We start from the raw sequence: 20,976 nt of genomic DNA, 5'->3' as shown, positions 1-20,976 counted from the left end.
ACAAAGTTCAGACTGTAGTATCTTGTGTTTCATCCCTTCAAGCTTTGCACAGAATTCTTGTTTCATTAGGGCATGAATGAAGGACTGGAGGCAGTCTTTTCTCTAAATAGTGAAACTACAGTCCAGTGTGAAACTGAGAGCTTCTTTTTTTGGTGGAAATTGGGGGGAGGGGGGAGAGGGAAGAACCAAATACTGCTGATTCAGTTCATGTTGCTAGTCTTGAGTTCTGCCTGATATGCATGACCGTGACAGAAGAATACAAGATGAAGAGCCATGACATGTCAGGTGGGAGATTGCTGCTCAGTTTCTTTAGAATTTTATATGTTTTTTTTTTAAACAGTAATTTCATACAGTCTCCCTAGTGAGATCAGGGAGAACATTTTAAACAGTAATTTGAAGGTCTAGAAGGCTTTCTGTATAGGGCTATGAGTGAGGATGTCTACCTTTAGAATACAGTCTACAGTAGTCTCTGGGTGAGCCTGTAGCATCATTTTGTATTCCAGTTAATGTTTCTATGCTTGACTATGAGAAATGATAGAAACCAGAGATTAGTAAACACCTGAGGATTCAGAAAGAGTAAGCTATAAGGAAACCTAAGCCTTCAGTCCTTTTCGTGTACATTCTGTGTGTGTGCATGAGAGGGTGAATTGCCTTGACTGAAAGTTCTTTTTTATACAAACTGGTAGTAAATTGAAAATCTATGTGGCTTTCCCAAGCAGCTCCATTGTGTTAGAAATTCCATCTAATTTAATTGAGAATAAGAAAAAGAGTGCTGGTATTTTCTGGTCTCTGCTAGCTCAATTATATTACAGCTAACTGGGGGTGCGAAATGGACTGGCTTATTAGTGTGGCTTCAGATGTTACACCTGTTTAACAGCAGAGATGGCTGAAGGATCTGACACCTGTTAATCAAATTCTGAGAAAACCAACATTTTAGTCTTGACAATTTCTAGAATCTGAAGTTCTGTCTTGTTACCATAAAGCACAGGCATGGTATTGGGGGAGGGGGAGGGGGAGGGGAGGTGGGACGGGACCATGCTGGCGGACACACAAAACCTGTTATCTTTAGTGGCTATAAGAAACCAAGTAAGCATGGGGACTTAGTGTAGCTTGAAGTAGGAACAGTGAGTGAGCTTGCATTTCACTTCAGTTCTCTGTGGTTGAGTGATTAAGACTGATGGCTCTTTTGTAGTAACCACCTCCTTATGCTCCCCTGCCCTTTGCTCCACTGTTCAGCATTTTGCGTGACATAAACATTGACCTAAAGTGAAAGGCATTCAGAATTAGGAGATGAATTTAAAATGAGGAATGAGCTCTGATTATTGAATATACAGGATGTGGCTGATCTGTACACTCGTTTGTTGTGATATATCAAGTGAGAGAAATTATGAAGGTCAGCAAGGTCAAGCTAGTATTGCTTGTGTCACATGGCCGGGTTTTTCCTAGTCTCGGGCAGTATATAAATTCAATAAATAAATAAAGTACAGTATATACTCTAATATAAGCCTACTTTTCCAGCACATTTCTAATGCTGAAACCCCTCCCCCCAGGCTTATACTCGAGTGAGGGTCCCACTTACCTGTTATTGTTGATATTGTGGTAAAATCAGGTGCCTCGGCTCAAATTGAGGTCAGTTTATGCTCGAGTATTACTATATGTTTTCTGTAGGAACCTGCCATTTTCAGTGTGCAGGAAATTCTCACATGCCATAAAGTCTGGTAGTGGCCCCTGACCAAACTGGCCATTAACCATACAAGAAATGTTGTGGGTGGAAAATGAATGCAGAAACTGGTGGAAATGAATGAATGAGCAGTACAAGGGAAAGGAATACTATGTGTAATTGTGAATGAAACAAAAATGATTTTTTTCAACTAAAATAAAGTTGCACACATCCGCAACCAATTTTTATATATTAATTCTGTTTCAAATGAAAGTTTGAAAAAGCATTTAACCCACCATCCGTAAATTAGTAAATTACAGGAGACAGCATCTTTTCTTAATGAGTTAACTGTTGCAATGGGGTGTGTCTTCCTCATGAAGATTCCTACCAGTTTTTTTTTAATCCAATATCTTTTTCTTCCTTCTCGATGAATAGTTCTATAAGTAATACCCCAAACGAGTTGCAAAATTAAATGTGTGCCTCAGGGCTGCAATTTCCACTTGTACGTGATGAATAGGATGCTTTTAAGTTGTTATTGGTCGGTTGTAAAATGAAGGATCTCTTTTACAGACTGTTACAATGCGTTCATTTGTGTTTTGTGAGCAGCAGTTCATTATCTAGTGTCCAATTTTCTATTTTGTGTGGTTAAAATAGAACATCTATAACTGAGACACCTCATGATGAATATCCATATTTATACTTTCAAGAGTGACCAAATTTGACACTTTTAAAGTATTTAAAAGGAAATTTTCTATGCTACGAATTGTCTTTGCAGTCTCAATACTATCATTTTGCTTGGAGGATACTTCAGCTCTTGACTCATACCAGTCGGGCTTCCGTCCTGGCGACCATGCTGGTCGCCCTGATGGACAATCTCTGGCACCAGCTGGATCAAGGCAGTTTGGCTATTCTTATGCTTTTAGAACTGTCAGCAGCGTTTGATATTGTTGACCATGAGTTATTAGCCCACCGCCTCGCTGGCACAGGGATGAGGGGGACAGCCTTGCGATGGCTGATCTCCTTTCTCCAGAACTAGACACAGAACTAGCATTGGGTATAGAACTATCAGACCCTTTCGCACTCTCTTATAGGGTACCACAGGGGGCAATGTTGTCTTCCACGCTTTTTAACATCTACATGGACCCTCTGGCACAACTAGTCCAGGGGTTTGGACTGGATTGTCATCAGTATGTGAATGATACCCAGCTCTATCTCCTGATGGATGGCCAGCTGGATACACCCCCCCCCCCCGAAACATTTGCCAGTTGTTTGAAAGCCATATCTGGATGGCTCAGGAAGAGTCGCATGCAACTCAACCCCTCCAAGACAGAGGTCCTGTGGCTGGGTAGAAAGGGACAGGAGCAGGAAGCACGCCTCCCCTTGCCTGGGGTGCAGCTTATGGCTGTGCCTGCAGCCCGGAATTTGGGTGTGATCCTTCATGCCTCCCTATCGATGGAGACTCAGGTCACAAAAGTAGCCCAAATGGCATTTTTCCACCTGCACCAAGCAAGGCTACCAGCACTCTACCTGTCCTCGGACCACCTGGCTGTGATGATCCATGCAATGGTCACTTCCAGATTAGACTCCTGTGACTTGCTCTATGCTGGCTTTCCCTTGTTTCTGACCCGGAAACTGCAGTTGGTGCAAACTGCAGCTGCTAGAGTCCTCACAAGATCATCCTTGAGGACTCATGCCCAGCCTATGCTGAGGCAGCTACACTGGTTGCCAATCTGCTTCCAGATCAGGTTCAAGGTTTTGATTCTTACCTTTAAGGCTTGGGTCCCACCTATCTGAGGAACCGCTTATCTCTTTATGCCCCTTACAGGGCTCTTCACTCTGCGGATAGGAATTTGCTGGCAGTCCCCAGCCCCCGGGAGGCACGCCTGGCCTCAACCAGGGCCAGGGCCTTTCTGGACCTGGCCCCAACCTGGTGGAATGAGCTCCCAGAAGAGCTAAGGGCCCTACCGGAGTTGTTAACAATCCGCAGGACCTGTAAGATGGAGCTCTTCTGCCAGGCATTTGGCTGAGGCCGAGCCAGGAAGAACTGCTCCCTCCTTGTGTGGGGCCTGTATGGGCATAGGAAAATCTGCTGGATCAGACTCACTTGGAAGCTATCTCCTGAAAGGCTGATGGTTGTGCATATGGGGGGGGCTGGGGAGAGGGAGTGAGGAGAGGGACTTTCTGCAGATTGTGTTTTGACCGTCATCTGGGGGGGGTATATCAATATTTTTATGTGGGGTTTTAATACTGTGTAAACTACCACGAGCTGCCTGGACCAGGAGTGGTGGTCAGTAAATATATTAAATAAATAAGTACAGTAACCCAAAATAACAAAATATTGCAAGAAGTAGTTATTTCCTCTTTTTAATAGAGAGAAATTCCAATACTACCAAGCATAGGGAAATCCATTAGTGGGGAAATCCATGTCTAATGGCAGAATGTTTATGTATTAAAAGGATGACTTTTTAATGTGATTACTAGGTTGATTATTTTGTTGCATAATTTGAATATTATGCTTAGCTTGAAGAAGGTCCAGGGTCCTATCCCTGGATTCTCTAGTTAAAAGCATCAGATGGCAGATTATGAGAAAGATCTTTCCTTTGAACCTGGAGGAATGTTGCCAGTCTGAATAGATAATTCAGTAGGGATCAGTCCAGAGAAGCATGCATACTGGATGGGAGATACACTTCCAGCTAGCAGTGTATGTGAATGAGATCTTGGAATACTTGTGGACGGTAAGCTAAATATTAGCAGACAGTGTGATGCAATGGTAAAGAAAGCAAATGCAGTCTTGGGCTGTCTCAACAGAGGCATTGCATTGAAATGGCAAGATGTCTTAATCCTGGGATATACCTCATTGGCTAGACTGCACCTGGAGTACCGAGTGCTGTTCTGCTGTCCTCACTTCAACAAGGACATAGAGAAAATTAAGAGGGTGCAGAGGAGAGCAATGAGGATGATCTGGGACCTGCGAACGAAGCCTTATGAGGAAAAGCTAAGGGACATGGGAAAGTCTGGAGAAGAGGCTGTTGAGAGGGGACATGATTGCAGTCTTTAAGCAGCAGCTTATCGTGGATGCTTTAGGCTGGTCCTGCATTGAGCAGGGAGTTGGACTAAGTGGCTTGTATGGCCCCTTCCAACTCTATGATTCTATAATACCAGTCTTGATGAACTGATGGCCTGATTTAATAGAAGGCAGCTTCTTGCTAATGAACTTCAGATTTTTCAAGCTCTGGTCCTTCCTCCCTTCTAAGCATGCACAAAGCCTCAATAGGTTGGGCTGAATACGTCCTTGTGTCAGCAAATCTTCCATTTTTGCTGTGCATGTAAGAGGAGAGCGTATGTGCATAAAGCAAGTTTGATCATGAAAGTACTGGAGTTTGTTCATGATGTCTGAATGAACTCTTTTTAATGGGATACCTTTTTATAGGTCCACCTCTCTTATTTACAAGCATTCTTTCATAGATACACATCCTTACAGAACATCACACTTACTCTGATGGACACTGGCAATTGCCATCATTCTTGCTGCGTACATCATTACAGGAAGCCCTGGGAGGACTATGTCCATCTGATTATGGGTTTGTCAAGTGTGACAGAGTATGTATAAGGAAATTACTTCCTGTATAGGATTATCCTCATGTGAAAAAAAAATAGTGAAATAGTGGTGGTCCTAATGGTGCTGTCCATGGTACACCGTTAGAAATCCCAGTGAAAAATGAGGTATAAGTAAATTCATGCGTTCTGTCTTGACTCTGCTAATAATTTTGGAGTAAAAAGAATGTTTTTGTTATGTTAAACTGCAAAGTCCAATATTGCATGTCTATTGACTATTAATACAAAGTATAAACCCTTACCTCTACTTATATTTCTATAATTATACTGGATCAGGCAAGATTTGTAATCTCATGTATTGTTTGAGATCAGTGGTGAATAGAACAGGCAGTGATATAGTCTGATGTCTATGTTTTTATTAGGGAAAATGGAGAAAGTGCACCCATTTTTGTCATACAAAATGTCTTTTGCGTCATTATCTTCAATATATAAATGTTGAGATGTGACCTTTGCCCTTCATGGGTAATGGTATCAAGCCAGGTAGGGGTTGTAAAAATGGATTCAGGAGGTAATAAATACTTCCCAGCAAGAAGGTATAGTTCTGGCCACCGTAAAATAGGTGTTCATTTGACTACTCCTGAAGAAAGCACCCCTGAGCCCCACAGACCTGAACAACTAATGCTAGGTGGGCAGCATTCTGTTTTTAGTCAAACTGCTTGAATAGGTAGTTGCCATGCTGCTTCAGGTATTCTTGGGTGAGGTGGATTATCTAAACCAGGATTGGTCCAACTGCGGCCCTCCAGATGTCCATGGACTACAATTCCCATGAGCCCCTGCCAGTGAATGCTGGCAAGGGCGCATGGGAATTGTAGTCCATGGACATCTGGAGGGCCGCAGTTGGACTACCTTGATCTAAACTATGGATCCCTGTATTACTCCCTAATGAGGATACAAAGTGGCTTTTGTAAATGACTTTTACAAAGAAGTTATATTTATTTCTTCCAGACTAAAATATGGCCACTTCACAACAACAACAAAAGAAGCGTAGGCAATGTAGTGTGTTTTAAATTTGACCTAACACCAGGAGAGAGGGGTGTGTTCATATTTGGGGGGGGGGTCACTAGGAATGAGGCCTAGGAGCCAAGGAAGCAGCAGCTCAAAAAGGTTTGTGAACCACTGATCTAGACCAATTTCAATCCAGATTCAGGCATGGATTTAGGACCCAGGATACATGAAGGACTGCCTCCTCCCATACTATCCAACCCATAAGTTAAGGTCTGTCTTACAAACCTTGCTGTCTTTAGAATGAGGTGGGTATCAACCAGAGACAGGCTTTGTTCAATAGTGATATCTTGGGCCAGGTTCATCTGTTTTCCAATATATTTGGTCTTTTCCTCTTCGCGGCAGTACCCCATATCAACATTCTTTTGAACTTCTGTCTCCTCTTCCTGCCCACCCACCATCCAATATACCTACTTTTTTATCTGTACATATCTTTGGTCATATTTATTTGCTCTATTGTTAATCCAGCCTTTTCCTGAAAGCAGCTGGACTTAAAGCAACTTACAATATTTTCTTCCATTTTATCTTCAGAACACCCTTGTGAGGGAAGCTAGGTTCAGAGTATGTGATGGATCCAGGGTCACCCACTGAGCTTTGCAGGTGGAGTAATGATCTCCCAGCTCCTAGTGTGAAACTCTTACTATACTACCACACTAGCTTTTTGGTGCAGTTGAACAGCAGTGAGCAGCCAGACCGGGGAGAGACACCAAGTCACCTAATGGATACTGGCAGGCGTGGTCCCCACGAGTCTTCCTCCAAACACCAAAACATCCCTGGAAAAGGAGCTTACTGGCAGAATCCAAGGCTTCAACTGGCTATACTAGAGGCCAGTTCACTAGGCTATACAGAGGCCAGTTAAACCCTCTCAGGCTCTGCTTCTATTATTTTGGAGATTTTTTAAAACTTCCCCCTGTGTATTTTTTAAAAAGATCTTGGAATTGTCTGCAAACCTGCGGCTTGTCTCAGGTTTGTAGAAAGATCTGTCTTGTCTGTTCATGGCTCCAGTCGATAGATTTAAGTATCCAAAGATTTGGCCATGTTGAGAATTATATATGTCATATATTAATAATTAATAACTATCTACTCTCTAAGCAATCTCATAGTTTTCAGTGGCTATTTAGGCTTGGCCTAAGAGCATGGCCCTGTTCTGTACGTGGAAAAAAGTCTTGGTCATGTTTCTTCAAAACAGCTGTCTGTTGCTTGTCATATGAGAGGATCCACAGCTTTCCTTTAATTTTATTTCTCCCTTCAATTTCCCTATTGTTATCACATTGCAAGCTTGTGACATATTTCTGCTGTTTCAGTAGGGTTTTTTTTTTTGTGGCGGGGGGAGGTTTGGGAACTCAGATTTCACTTTCTGTTCCTCACTTTCTTATTTCCTTTATTGCACAGTTCACTTTCTAGTGGCAAACCAACTGCTGAGGAAAAGGTGAAAAATAATTCGTGTTGGTGAAATCATAGCTATTGCCAGGATTCCTAATGGGAGTACACCACGGAAAGAGGACGGTTCAAAATGAATATAGCAGCCAAAAAAAGAAGAATCTATCCTAGGCTATAACAAACAGTTATACAATTTAACAATGAAAAAAGATGGAAATAACAGTATATACCTTATATCTTCTTTTTAATAGTAGTTGGCCAACCAAAATGGACTCTAGTTTCGTACCGTTTTCAATATGGCATTTTCATCAGTGGTTGTTTCCTCCTGTTACTATTTTAAGTGCATAGAGAAAACAAATGCCATTGTTTCAATAGGTATCCAACTAAATCAAGTCCTTCACTTATTCTATTATTCTCTGTTTCAATTTTAACAACATTTATATTGGCCTTTGGCTCAAAGGTATGGGGAAGTTTAGTCAAAAGACTACTTCCCGGATTGCCAGGATTCCTACTGGGCACAGTTGTCCAGATTTGTGACTGGTTTTACTAGTATTTGATTATTTTGTTTGAAGTATTTCTGTGACTTTAAATAGCTCTACAGAGCTAAGCATGGTAACTATCGTTATTTGCTGTGAAGCAACCATAAACAGGAAGAATGGTTGGCCTTATGCCTTTTGTTGCTCAGCTGAGGGAGTTCTTCATCTTCAGTCTTTCGGCCAGCAACTAATCTTTCCTCCTGGGACTTGGGCTACCACTGGCAGCCCTTCCCCCATCTCCTTCCCTTGACCTTTTGTACTTCCTGGCTGCATTGTTTCCTACTTGCTGAAGTCTAGGACGCTGAGAGGTGGAGTTCGTTCAGCATGGTGACTTTCAGCACAAATATTACAGGTTTCCATGAAGTAGCTTTACTTCGAGACTGGGATCAGTAGCACTGTGCATGCACAGTGACTTTTCTTCCTCCTTGCAATACCATCCATTCTTTCTGAGAATCCACACCAGAAGTTTGACAACACTGAAAGCTGCACCTTTAAAATGCTGATGATTGTCCTAGAAGTAAAAGTTGGCCCCATGGGAATCTAGAAGTAGTTTTCATACACTAAGAGGTTTCTCTGGATCGTGGTCCAAATGAAATGAAATCTTATGCTTAATTGTATAGTCAACTAATAGTTGCTAGTCTCTTTGTGCACATTTTCCAAGCTATAGATCAGGTAACATGATGTTAGAACTGAGGTGTAATACCATATAGGCATTAATTCCCCTGCTAGCTTTTGCCACTATCAGACAAAAACATGTATCATCTTTCTGCCCCAGTAATCATAAGAATAACTTTCTGCCCTAATAATCATTTTTAAAAAATCTGTTTATCTAACTACACTTTTAATTCAGTGTAGTGCTTTGTAAGCGCTTTGGGACATTTGAATATTCTTCTCAGTTAACAGAGGTTTAATTTATAGATTAGCATAATAGATTGGATCCAGTGGAAAAATCCCACCACAGAAGGGAAGGTTGATTTTTTGCTGGTTCTGCCCTTTGCCCCTTCTGACTCCTCTATCTGATGCCACGTTTTCTCCAGAAGTAGCATTTTGGGGCTGGGGAAAGAGGAGGGAGATGAGGAAGATCCGCTCGCCTTCAAAGAACATTTCCCACTTTTGTAGTGCATTGCCCTTTTAGTACACCCTTTTTGTTTAATGTAAACAGTTTGAGTCTACTTGTAATTTGTACGAAACGGTTTGGAATTGTTAATGTAAACGGTTGTAGAAAGGTGGCGTATTCATGGGGGTTGAAAAATAAAATGAATGCCTTCTATATAGATGTATAAAGCAGTGTGTATTGGGGTTTGTTTCAGATGAAATCATGCATCAAGATGTCATTCCCCTCTGTGCGACAGATATTGAAGATCAGCTAAGGAAGAAGTTTGCCTATCTGTCTGGTAAGGGCAAATTTTTTTATTAATGTGTTTAAATAACAAGGATTGATTTTATATTTACATAGGCTAGGATATCTTTTTCAATTGCAGATTTTTCTCATTAATCCTTCCAACTCAATTACTAGAGTAATGGGCCAGATGCAAAGTTGTTATACGGTGAGTGCATGACTGATCTGAGATTTTGAACCAGGGTGCATGACAAACAGGTTCTATTTTTCAACCACTACACCATATCAGCTTCAGACAGCACAGGTTAGATGACTGCTTTGTCATTTTTATAACATGTGTAAGTATAAATGGTTTGGTTTTCTCAAAGAAAAAAAAATGCCAATATCCCCAGTACTAGAGAGAGAGAGTGTGAGTGAGCAAATCTGCCCCAGAATTCACAATATGGCTTACATCATAGCTGGATATTTATTTATTTAGAACATTTTTTGTGCCACTTCCCCAGGAACCCACCTGAGGCAATTTTATGGAATTCCAGCATTAAAAAAAACCCAGCCCAGCATACCCTGGCCATAGTCCATTTGGGGCTTTAGAGATGACAGCCAGATTTCTGCATTGAAGAAGAAGAGTTGGTTCTTATATGCCACTTTTCTTTACTAGAAGGAATCTCAAAGCGGCATACAATCGCCTTCTCTTTCCTCTCCCCACAACAGACACAAGGTCACCTAGCCTGCTGCCTATGGAGGAGCAGGGAATCAAACCTGGCTCGGCAGATTAGAAGTCTGCACTCCTAACCACTACACCAAGCTGGATTTCTGTTTGAAAACAAATGTGCAACTGGTACAGATATTCTTCACTAGGATGATTATCAACCCTGTGAATAGCTAGCCAGCTGCATTTTGAACAGGCTGTTTCCTGTCTGTTTTCAAAGCCAGCCTCATGTAGAGTGAATTACAATAATCTAACTGGATGTAATCAAACCATAAATCGCTGTAGCCAAATTATACTTTTGGAGGAATCGCCTTAGGTGGCTGAAGCGGGTAGATTGAATTAAACTTTATTAGCCCTGAAAATGGCATTTCTTCAGTAGTGTATTATTGTCATATACACTGTAGTGTATTATTGTCATGTACATTGTAGCCTGAAAATGGCATTTCTTCAGTAGTGTATTATTGTCATATACACTGTAGCTTATTGTATACACATTTAGTTACCTTAAACTACCTTAGTCACATTTAACCTTGAAAACCAAGTTTCATTTAACTTTGAACATGCATTGTACACATCTACAGTGTACTTAGGAGCTCTGTTACTTGAATGTTGTATTGATTAATTGGTGAACTTTAGTTACTGGATTTCAAGTTTGTTACACCTCCTACCTCTCTTTGGACATTCACTGGGAACAGGAAGGTATAGTAAAGTCATGAGAGAGAAGGAACAGAATTGTGATATGAGGTCCGGCTCGGTCAAAGAGGAGGATTACATTGATTGGTACCTCCCTATGGTTAATCTCTTAGTGCTTGGCTTTTGTATCTCTGGTACGCTTGGTCTGCTTCTCAAGTCCCATCCTTGATTCCAGTGAAGTCATAATTCTGATTCCACACTTCCTGTCATTTCCTAATTTTCTTGAAGCTCAGAGCAACCTGTGCTGTCAACTAGGAGTTAAAGGTGGCTCTTCTTGAGTCTTACATAAGTAAGAATGTTGCTTTCAAATGCATTTAGCTTATTCTGAAAGAGAAAACATTTTGTAGGGTTTTTTTTAGTGCTCCCAACTATGTTCTATATTTGTGTTTTTAAAAAAGAGAAGAGAGAATGCCTTCAGCAGGGAACACTCCCCCTTTTCTGAATTCCTCTAGGGTATTTTCCAGGCCTTTGCATCTCTAGTCTTGTAGCACTTTCAAGGCTAATAATTTTTTATCGAGCATAAGTTTTTATGGACTGAAGCTCACTTTTTTGGATGCATACACAAAATAGGCTCTAATTCATGAATGATTACGGTACAATTTAAAGCTTGTTAGTCTTTATAAGATAATGTGATTGCTTTATGGTCTTAATCTATCAGGCTACTCTGCACATTTGTAAATGCATGCATCTGCAAACATAATTGCAACTTGGTTACATCCACTGTGCAGTGATGCTGAACAGAAATGATCCTTCTTAATTCCACCTCCTTGGATTTGTAGTTAACCCTTTGATCCTGCACTAGTAAGCTTATTATTTTACAAGTAAGCAGAGGTCTCTTAACAGGACTCTGTTCCAGTGGTATCTCAATTTTCGTCACAATTTAGTACTCCAGAACAACTTCTCTGTGAAGCCCGAAATTGGGCTTTGTACCATGCTAACAGCTAACTTCAAGCTAACTGAATTGTGCCCTCACAACATTAGAAGTGTGTATATTGGTTTGCCATTGGATTTACACAGCAAATGTGTGATTCTGCAAATTTCAGGAACATAAGGCTCTTGAAGATAGTTGGAGGGTTCCAATAATATAATAAAAAGTCATATCAGCAGTACTACGTGAAAGAGCTAACATTATGGATGATCTATTTGGGTTACCTGTTATTTACTCGGATGAAGTTAACCGTCTCCGAAAGTTGTCCTTTTTGACCTTCTTGAATAACAGCCGTTCCTGTTAGCCTCCACCGAGAATTTATCCAATGCAAGAGTGCAAATTTCTTAGAAGGCTTAATGAAGGAAGAGATATATAATATAAAAATATAAAGGTAAAGGTAAAGGTGCAAGCACCGGGTCATGTCTGACCCTTGGGGTGACGCCCTCCAGTGTTTTCATGGCAGACTCAATACGGGGTGGTTTGCCAGTGCGTTCCCCAGTCATTACCGTTTACCCCCCAGCAAGCTGGGTACTCATTTTACTGACCTCGGAAGGATGGAAGGCTGAGTCAACCTTGAGCGAGCTGCTGGGATCAAACCCCCAGCCTCATGGGCAGAGCTTCAGAAAGCATGTCTGCTGCCTTACCACTCTGCGCCACAAGAAACTGTTATGTAAATATAATAATGGGCAAAATTTAAAATAGCCCACTGTTGCCATGAAGGGGAGCAGGGAATAGCTGCTTTGGGGATAGGGAAAATGTTAGCTGTGTAAGTAGGGCTGGAAAATGTTCTTGTCCACACAGCCACTAACCTGGCTTTGCTGCAGTTTTTCTCAAAACATCACAGCCAGGGAAGGAGGTTTAGGACAGATCTCTGAGAACGTGAGGAAAGCCTTGTTGAAAAGTGGGGGATCCTTGTTTCCCAAAAGCATTGAATCCAGGGCAAATCACCAGTGTAGAAATGTTACTGCACCATAGAGTAGCCATGGAGTTCAGCGGGTTTGACACTTGCTTACAACATTGTGTCTGTAATACTACCAGCATTGGGCCTTTTGTTACAAATCTGTCTACAAACTGAAACAAGTGAATTAGAGAAAGTATTTGATGTCAGAATTGATTTATTTCCATGTTAATACTCTGAAATGACTATAATTGCTTCATTCAGTAGAGGGGTTTGTGAGTAATTCTTTTTTTTTTTATTGCTAGGTGGGCGTGGGAAAGATGGCTGCCCAGTCATTACTTTTCCAGAATATTCAGCTTTCAGCGAAATTCCAGAAAAGGATTTTCAGAGTGTTCTGACATACCTCACTAATATCCCCAGGTAAGGTCTGTGTACTTATATTGTATTTATCCAATCAAAGTAAATGATTTAAATATTATGTAGTATATACACAATGGAAAAGTTCAAGAGACTATAAAAACTAAATTTTACAAAAAGCATTGTGAGCATAAAATAGGGCTTACAAGTAGCAATGACCCTGTGACAACCAATGGATGAATAGACAGATGGACAGACTGCTTGAAGGCCTGCCCCAGGGAACTGAGGGAAGAGACAGAATCACTTTCTTACACTCTGCTTTTGAAATGGCACATGGGAGGCTTTTGAAAGTTCAACATAAAATGTAGGAGAAAATGTCAGGTGGAATCATGTGTTGGATGTATGCGGTGAACAGATAATAAACTTGAGATAACTTTGTATTCACAAAAACACCAGCTAATTTGTAGTCAACAAGTAGTTGTTTGAAGATCCTCCTTGATCCATTCACTCTCTTAGCCTCCTTCCCAGTGCACAGTCAGTGCTTAACTAACTCCTCTTCAACTGTCAGTTCTCAACTGTCATTTTTAACTGACTCTCTCAACAATCCCTTCTAGTAGCCTGTCACTCACAAGTTCTCAGACTCTGTTAGGCATTAACTCTTAACAGTTCATCATAGAGCCACTGGGCACAAGCAGGTAGGAACTTAGAGTTCAGGGTCTCTCTTATTATCACCTTCCTACAAATTTAAAGCAAGAAAAATTTCAGCTCTTCATCTTTGGAGGAAAAGCTGGGAGAGTGTGGAACTTAGCAGTAACCTGGCAGAAAGCAACATTCCCCTTGTAAGAATTACTCTAGTGCCACATTCCTATTTCCACGTGGAAAATTGAGCTGGGATTAGATGCTGGTGAGGAAGCACAGTAACATTCCTGCTGCAACAGAAGTTGATGGTGGAAACAAAAGTTTTGTTTCCTCCAGCCTAAATGGGTATTCATTACGATACATGTGCATATTTTATTTATGTCGCTGTATTTACCTGAATAGTTGGGGTGGGGTTCAGGCAGCTAGTAGGCAGCAGAGGGCTCAAGGCAAAGCTACCTTTAAGAACTGTTCCCCTCTGCTGCTGAGGAAGACCTATTGCCTGGAGACTTGGCATCTACTGTCCTGCGGCTGGAGTTGCAATGAAGCCTTGGGTCATCAGCCTGTGTGAGAGGCACTGTTGGGGGTCTAGTTTACAACCACCTCCTGGGAAAGGCCAAATCAACCTCCATAGGGTGCTCTACCAAGGCCAAATTGACCTTCATAGGGTGCACCTGCCTGGACATGGCAGCGGTGTACCTGACTGGGCCCCAGGGAGCCAGAAATGGGCTGAGCATAGCCCAAGCTGGCATGATCTATGTATGCTCTGGTAGCCAGCATGGGCTGCAAAGTGGCCCTGCCCTGGCCAGCACAGCTTGGCCTAACCAAGGCCATAGTGTCCCCTGCAGAGTGCATCAGCCTGAGCATGGCTACAGGGCAGTCTGACTGGGCCTGTGGGAGCCAGTAATGACTTGCAGTGTGGCCCAGGCCTAAGGAGCCAGCATGGAACTGCAGTGCAGCTTGGCCTTGGCCAGCACAGCCTGCAGGCCAGTGGAGCTGGCATGGGGCCACCACACGGCCTAATCCGACCTATGGCCCCGCCCTGTGGTTGGTTGCTATGGAAGATCTCACCACATGAGAGCTGTGGTAGGCAACGGTAGCTGGAGCGGCAAAGCTATGGGGTTGTTTCCGCCATCTTGCTGTTGCTGTTGCCTTAATATTAGGTTGTTTTAATTGGGGCTGGGGATGTTTTATTGTTGATATTAGATTATTGTTTTTATTGTCTTATTGTGAGCCACCTCAGGCCAGCAATTGCAGGGAGAGGCAGGGTATAAATATATAAATAAATAACCAGGCTGTAGCAACCTCCAGAGGGCACAGCTGTCCAGATGCAGTTGTGGAGTGGCCCAAGGGAGCTGGAAGAGGGCTGGGGTTTGGCCTAGGCCGGGCATGCAGTCCAATAGGCCAGCACCAAGATTTCAGCGTGCATCTCAGGACAGTGAAGCCAGTGAAGGCCCACAGTGCGACCCATGCCAGGCCAAAAGGAGGGCAGGGAGACTCAGGAAGCCTTCCCAAGGGAAAGCCTCCCTCCTCCCTTCCTAGTACATCATTCACCAATGTGGCAAAAGGGGGAAGAGCTGAAAAATTCCCTCCCGCAGCCAGATTCCATCCTCTCTCATTGGGGGCCAGTGTGAGTCCCAAGGCCAACCTCCAGTCTGCCACCGATCTGCTCACCCCACCATCCAAGTTGCTACTCACCAGGCATCCCAATAGGCAAACCAGTGGCATGGGAGAAGACCTGGCCTCTCCGACTCATGTTCCCCTTATGTGTGGGGGAAAACGGCCAACAATCAGAGCTAGCTCTGAAGCTGACATGGAGGGGCCAGGAGCAGGAGTACTCCCCATGTGCAGGCCCATGGACTAACAAGCTCCACCCCCAAGCAGTATGCTGATTGCACCTAGCCAACCACACCCACACTAAGTGTGCCTGACTCCCAGCCATCCCTTCCCAGCCAGTGTCAATGCCTGACCCCTTCCTTCTAGCCTCTGAGTTGACCGTGGCTGCAGTCTTGTGGCTTCAGTAAGCCTCAGGCATGCTTAGTGGCTGGCATGTTGTATATTATGGCAATAATATACTCAATCAAATGGAAGCCTTGCTGAGTGATAGCAGCACATACTTTTAATATTTTGAGGAAAGATTCTTCTAGTGAAGGCTCTGGTGGGTATAGTGATATGAACTTGTTATGTTGTCGTTCGATTTTTAGGAGGCCTTTTTAAATGTGAGGATGATATGGCAGTATTTGCTTTGGCACGTAATAGGGAAATGCATTTGAATTGCTTAGCAATATCCTGGCTCATGTACTATAAAAGCCTATTTTATAAAACCTTTATGGTTTGGTACACTAAATTGTTGAACTGTATGTGGGTATCTTATGTGGTTGCTGCCCTCAGCAAACAAGATCATAAACGATGCAAGGTGGAAAATGCTCTGTTTCCAATAAGTTCCCAATAAGTAACCCAAGTCCCTTTCTGCACAAATCTCATAATAGCACAATTTAAAATCCAACAAAAATTAAAGACTGTGTATAGAGCCAGAACTATTTAATATGAATGTATTTCTTTAGTGCCACAAAGCTGCATGTAGCAGCGAAAAGTACCCAGTTGCTGTCCGCAGAGATATCTTCCCACAAGCAAATACGGTTCTGGCTGCTTCAAAAGGTCTAGTTTGTGCAAGGGATAGGTCAAAGTCCTGCCCATTTCCTGAAAGCTGCCAATCCCCTTTAAACATGGTTGGAATGTCCACTGATCCGGCAACAGCCAATCTGGACCCTTGGAACCTTGACAGAACAGATGGGAGCTGAGACAAAATGCAGTTCAGATTCTGTTTTTCTTCAGACAGGGCTTCGATGGCAGGATTATTCTCAGGATTATTCTCAGGATCTTATTCCTGGTAAAGTGTGGTGTCCAGGGGAGACTCACATGCAACGATTCTGAATTACTTATTGGACTTCTGGAGTTGAAGGAAGTTAACTGGGCTGGCTGTTCTATTCTCAACTACTATGGTAGCTTTGAGCTGGGATTCAGTCATCTCAGGTCCAGTCATTCATAAATTTAATCTCGGTGCACATTGTCTGTGACTTGATCACTATCCCCAGAATAGCTCTTTTATTGTTATTATCCTCATAAGTCCAGCAGAAGCTGAGAGCTACAACTGTAAATATTTACAAGTGTTAATGCTGTTCCTAAGCCTGTAACTCTTCCCAGTGGAATAAATAACTTTTCTTATAGAGCAGGCAAGGTATTGTCCTACATAATAACAATACAGGAGAGGAGGAAAAGTAGACTTTTAGCAACAGCACACCAAAATTAGTTTTACCGGTCAGAACTTTGTAAAAAGAGAGGCTGGAGATGCTTTAATCCACATTTACCACAAGGGAAAAGATTATTAATAAATGCCTTAAAGAAATGATAAGATACTGAATTGTGGCTGCCAGTAAAATCCATATGACTGCCTATTTTTTATACTTATATAATCTCCATGCCTGTCACAGCTTGAGACACAAGTGTCACATCGCTGTCTAGGCCCCACCTGCCTGCTTGATGACGGATACGGCACCTGCAGGGTTATTTTACTATCCCTCATGGACCAAGACAGGCCATCCTTATCAATGGTTCCTCTATGTATTTGTGAAACAGCCTGGGGGGTAGGACATGTCCGGTTGTCCAAGTTGGAATAGAGCCAATCAGGGTGCAGTCAGCAATGCTGGCTGCACCCTGATCGGCCCTGCCCCTACAGCTCCTGCCCTCCCTCCCTGGATGCTAGCCACATTCCTCTCAGACACGCCAGAGACAGAGAGAGATACCCAGGGCCGTGCCAGACCGAACAGAAGCCCTCATTCCCTTCTATCGCTCCTGCTGCAAAGGAAGCAGAGAGCGACACAGAGACAGCTGCCCCAAGCTGCTGACAGCGACACAGAGAGAGACACCCTGCTGTGACGGAGGGAGAGAAAGACAGACAGAGAGAGCTGCCCCAAACTGCACACCAGCCCTCCTTCCCTCCTAAGAACAAGCCGTAATTACCTGCTATGCCTCCTGCTGTGAAGCAGACTGAGCCATGGGGGCGGGGGGGAGACAGAGATCTGCATCTCCCAGTGTCCCTTAGGTCCTAGCGCCCATTCCTGCTTGCAATGGGCTTTCTTGCTAGTATCCCTAATAAAAAACATGACTTGAACACTTAACACAGTGGCACAGCAAAATAGCTCTGCTATAATGAACAATTCAGTAAATCTCCTACAAGCATCTTATATGGTACTCCAAAGTGTTTGATTGTTGGTCAGCTTCAGTGGCATAGAACGAAGTCAAGTAGGGATTTGTCAGGAACCTTTGGTGTATCGGGTGAATCAGGTACTTTGCCACAGGACAGCCTTTTTGGTTTTACACACACACACACACACACACTGCTTTTTCTGTAGTTCCATCTTTACTTCCAAGTTTACTGCATTTTGAATTCAGTTCTTGCATGCACCACTAGAGGCTGCTGTTGGAATGGCAATACCAGATTCTTTGCTGCACTACACCTTTTGCATCGTCATCAGCTTGCCTTAAAACAAAACAAGAGCCCCCTGTGAAAGGAGATTTGCTTGCTTCAGGAAAAGAGACCAGAACAAAAAGTGAGAGGAAAATCTACTTCGTGCTTTTATATCCGATGGCAGTTAATATGTTTGATAATTTCCTTTGCATTAGCTTTACGTGTTTTTCTCCTGTTTACTCACTTTTTCGTATTGTATAAGAGCTCAGAAAAGTGATGAGATTTTTACCAATCCTAAATGGCAAAACAGACGTATATATAACATTGTTTGGCTTGTATTGGTAGTGGGAAATGGATGATAAGAAGTCATTGTATCATAGGAGCCATAGCAGCTGGGTTTTATTTTGCAGTGCACATTTATGTTCCAAGATACATTACTCAAGGGTCCTTTCCTGGCAGTGGTAGCTGCTACAGCAGTAGTTCTTAACCTTCCTAACCCTTTAATACATTTCCTCATGTTGTGGTGATCCCCCTCCCCAACCATAAAATGATTCAAGTGTTCTTTCACAGAAATTAAACCGAAACTGACCAATGGTGTCAAGATCCATTGTTCATGATTGTATATAAATTTTTCCCCCTGGGGTTTCTCAGTTCAGTTCTGCCTCTTGTCCCACTAGGCTGATCTTGCTCTTTTCCGCTGCTCCAGACAGATGAACGCTCTATCTCGATCTACCCCACAAGGCTGTCGCGTAGCTGGCGTCCCTCCCCCTTCAACCAAGCTGCGTTCCCTGCTGCGACCATGCGAAAAGGGTAATTTAATCCTCAAAGGGGTCCCGACTCCCAGGTTGAGAACCACTGTGCTACAGTTATCCAATCATATGACGAATAACAGCGGTTCTATCTGAACGTGCCATTTGATTGGCAGATCAGTTGTTTTCATTCAGCAGGCATCCCAAGTTTGCTGAAAAATCAGTTTAGCCTCCATTTGCCCCCTTTCTGCAGATTTAGCAATCTGTAGATAAGGTCATACATGGGAAAATAATATACAGATGGTTTGGATCCAACCAACTTTTCTGCTGGTGTAGACAGCAAGAGAAAATCTCCTTAGTTCACTAAAAAAAAGTGTAGAATAGGGAGAGTAATAAAGGGAATTAGGACAGCTTGACCAAAATTGTTGGTAAAATTCAGCCCTATGTATGAAGAATACAGAGGTATCTAATCCTGTAGTTTGTCTTGCATACTATGCATTTTGAAATAGTTCCCCCCCCCAAAAAGCCCCTCTGTTAAGAAAAATGGGGGGGGGGAGGTCCAGAGGGAAACAAATTTTCCACTATTTTTCCAGGGGACTTTTTGGAGGGCCGTTGTATCTCTATAAAAACATAAGTGGAATTCTAAATAAACACTCAATTCTAAGAGGTTGGTGAGGAATGCTTGCCAAAACCATGCTGATTTTTCTCAGTAAGACTTGTTTTTCTATATATTTTTAATGTCTACTTTTAATTATACTTGCTACTAATAACCTGTAATAGAACTTGGCCTCAACCATTTTGCCACCCATGCAACCTGAGCAGTCATTTGTTGTGGAAAATGCCCCCCTCCTTGTACTAACGTCACCACCACCCAGGGTCACAACAAGCTATAGCCTTCTTTGAAGGGGGGAAGTGACATAGGACACCCAGCCCAACATACAGTCCTGTCCCCCCCGGATACTTGCTACCTTCTAATCTTCCATTAAGGGAGTTTATCTTTCTCATGAGGCATGTTTTTATTAGAAGGGTAACAGTTTCACATTTGCAGAGAACTTTTTGGTCCATGTTTGGATCTAATCCCCTGTTAATTTGTTAGTCCTAGAAGTTTCTCTATTGTCATCTTTAGTTGTCTGAGGCCTTTGTGGAAAAAAAATCAGATTTTGTTACCTGTTCAGTATCTTATTCAATGAAGGCTGACTTAAAAATACAAAAAAACCAGTTTTTTCACAGTGTTCCTATCCTCTTCCTTTCTTGCCTTTGTCTGATGCTCGATTCACCTTCCTGACCGACTTCCTTCTCCAGATGTATTTAAAGAAATGTTTCTTTATATTTTTTAGCAATATGTTCCTTGCTTTGTTTCCTTATATGCAAACAAATGGAAATTGACAGATTTTACAGTTCTTAATATTTAGGTGAGACTTCTGTGTTTTAAGAGAAGTCTTAAAGGCTTTTATAACTTCTGCTCACTCTCTATTCTAACATCTTCTTGCACTACTATGTTATATTCCTAATCTAAGTTCACATTTTATCCGGCCTTCTGTTACAGTGGCTTTGAGTAACTTGTACATGTCCAGAAGATAATTGATGTCGAATTTTCCTTTCACCGTTCTTTAATTTTCCTTGAAAGTATTATTGTTAAAATTAACTGTGACTATAGGATTTCCAGTAAAGACTATCATCTAGTAAAATGTCATATGTTCATCTTGCAAATAACATGAGTATCGATACTTTTGTTTTTGCATGATGATGGAATATTAACTTACCACAGTGAAGTCCATTAAGTATAGAGCCCTGTCATTGCAGCATTGGGTTCCTTGGGTATCTCCTTGGTTTTTATTCAGCTCAGGGTCACTATCAATCTCAGGCAGTAGAGTTTGTAGTGTGTCCCAAGCATCATTTTCTTTTTTGAACCTGGTATTTCTACCCACAGTGATTGTCTCAACATCTTCTAGCTTATTGAAATTCATATCTTCTCATGTTAAGAGCGCATTTCACTCTTTCCTGTT

At 42.3% G+C, this 20,976-nt stretch overlaps 1 protein-coding gene across 11 annotated transcripts in view; it reads left to right on the top strand.

Annotated features, from left to right (window-relative positions):
* Positions 1–20,976, top strand: part of MCF2L (MCF.2 cell line derived transforming sequence like) — a 146,528-nt gene that overhangs the window by 73,504 nt on the left and 52,048 nt on the right. For 7 of the 11 annotated variants that reach the window (XM_077343712.1, XM_077343709.1, XM_077343717.1 and 4 more), the window contains 2 exons: positions 9,504–9,587; positions 13,066–13,180. In XM_077343712.1, the coding sequence (XP_077199827.1) occupies positions 9,504–9,587; positions 13,066–13,180 (199 nt within the window). Of the gene's footprint in view, positions 1–254; positions 286–9,503; positions 9,588–13,065; positions 13,186–18,991; positions 19,032–20,976 lie in introns of those variants that run through there. The other 4 variants (XM_077343715.1, XM_077343711.1, XM_077343718.1 and 1 more) reach the window with 4 other exon arrangements.

This window comes from Paroedura picta, chromosome 6 (genome assembly GCF_049243985.1).
Source record: "Paroedura picta isolate Pp20150507F chromosome 6, Ppicta_v3.0, whole genome shotgun sequence".
NCBI lineage: Eukaryota > Metazoa > Chordata > Lepidosauria > Squamata > Gekkonidae > Paroedura > Paroedura picta.
This window is presented reverse-complemented; position numbering and strand designations above follow the sequence as displayed.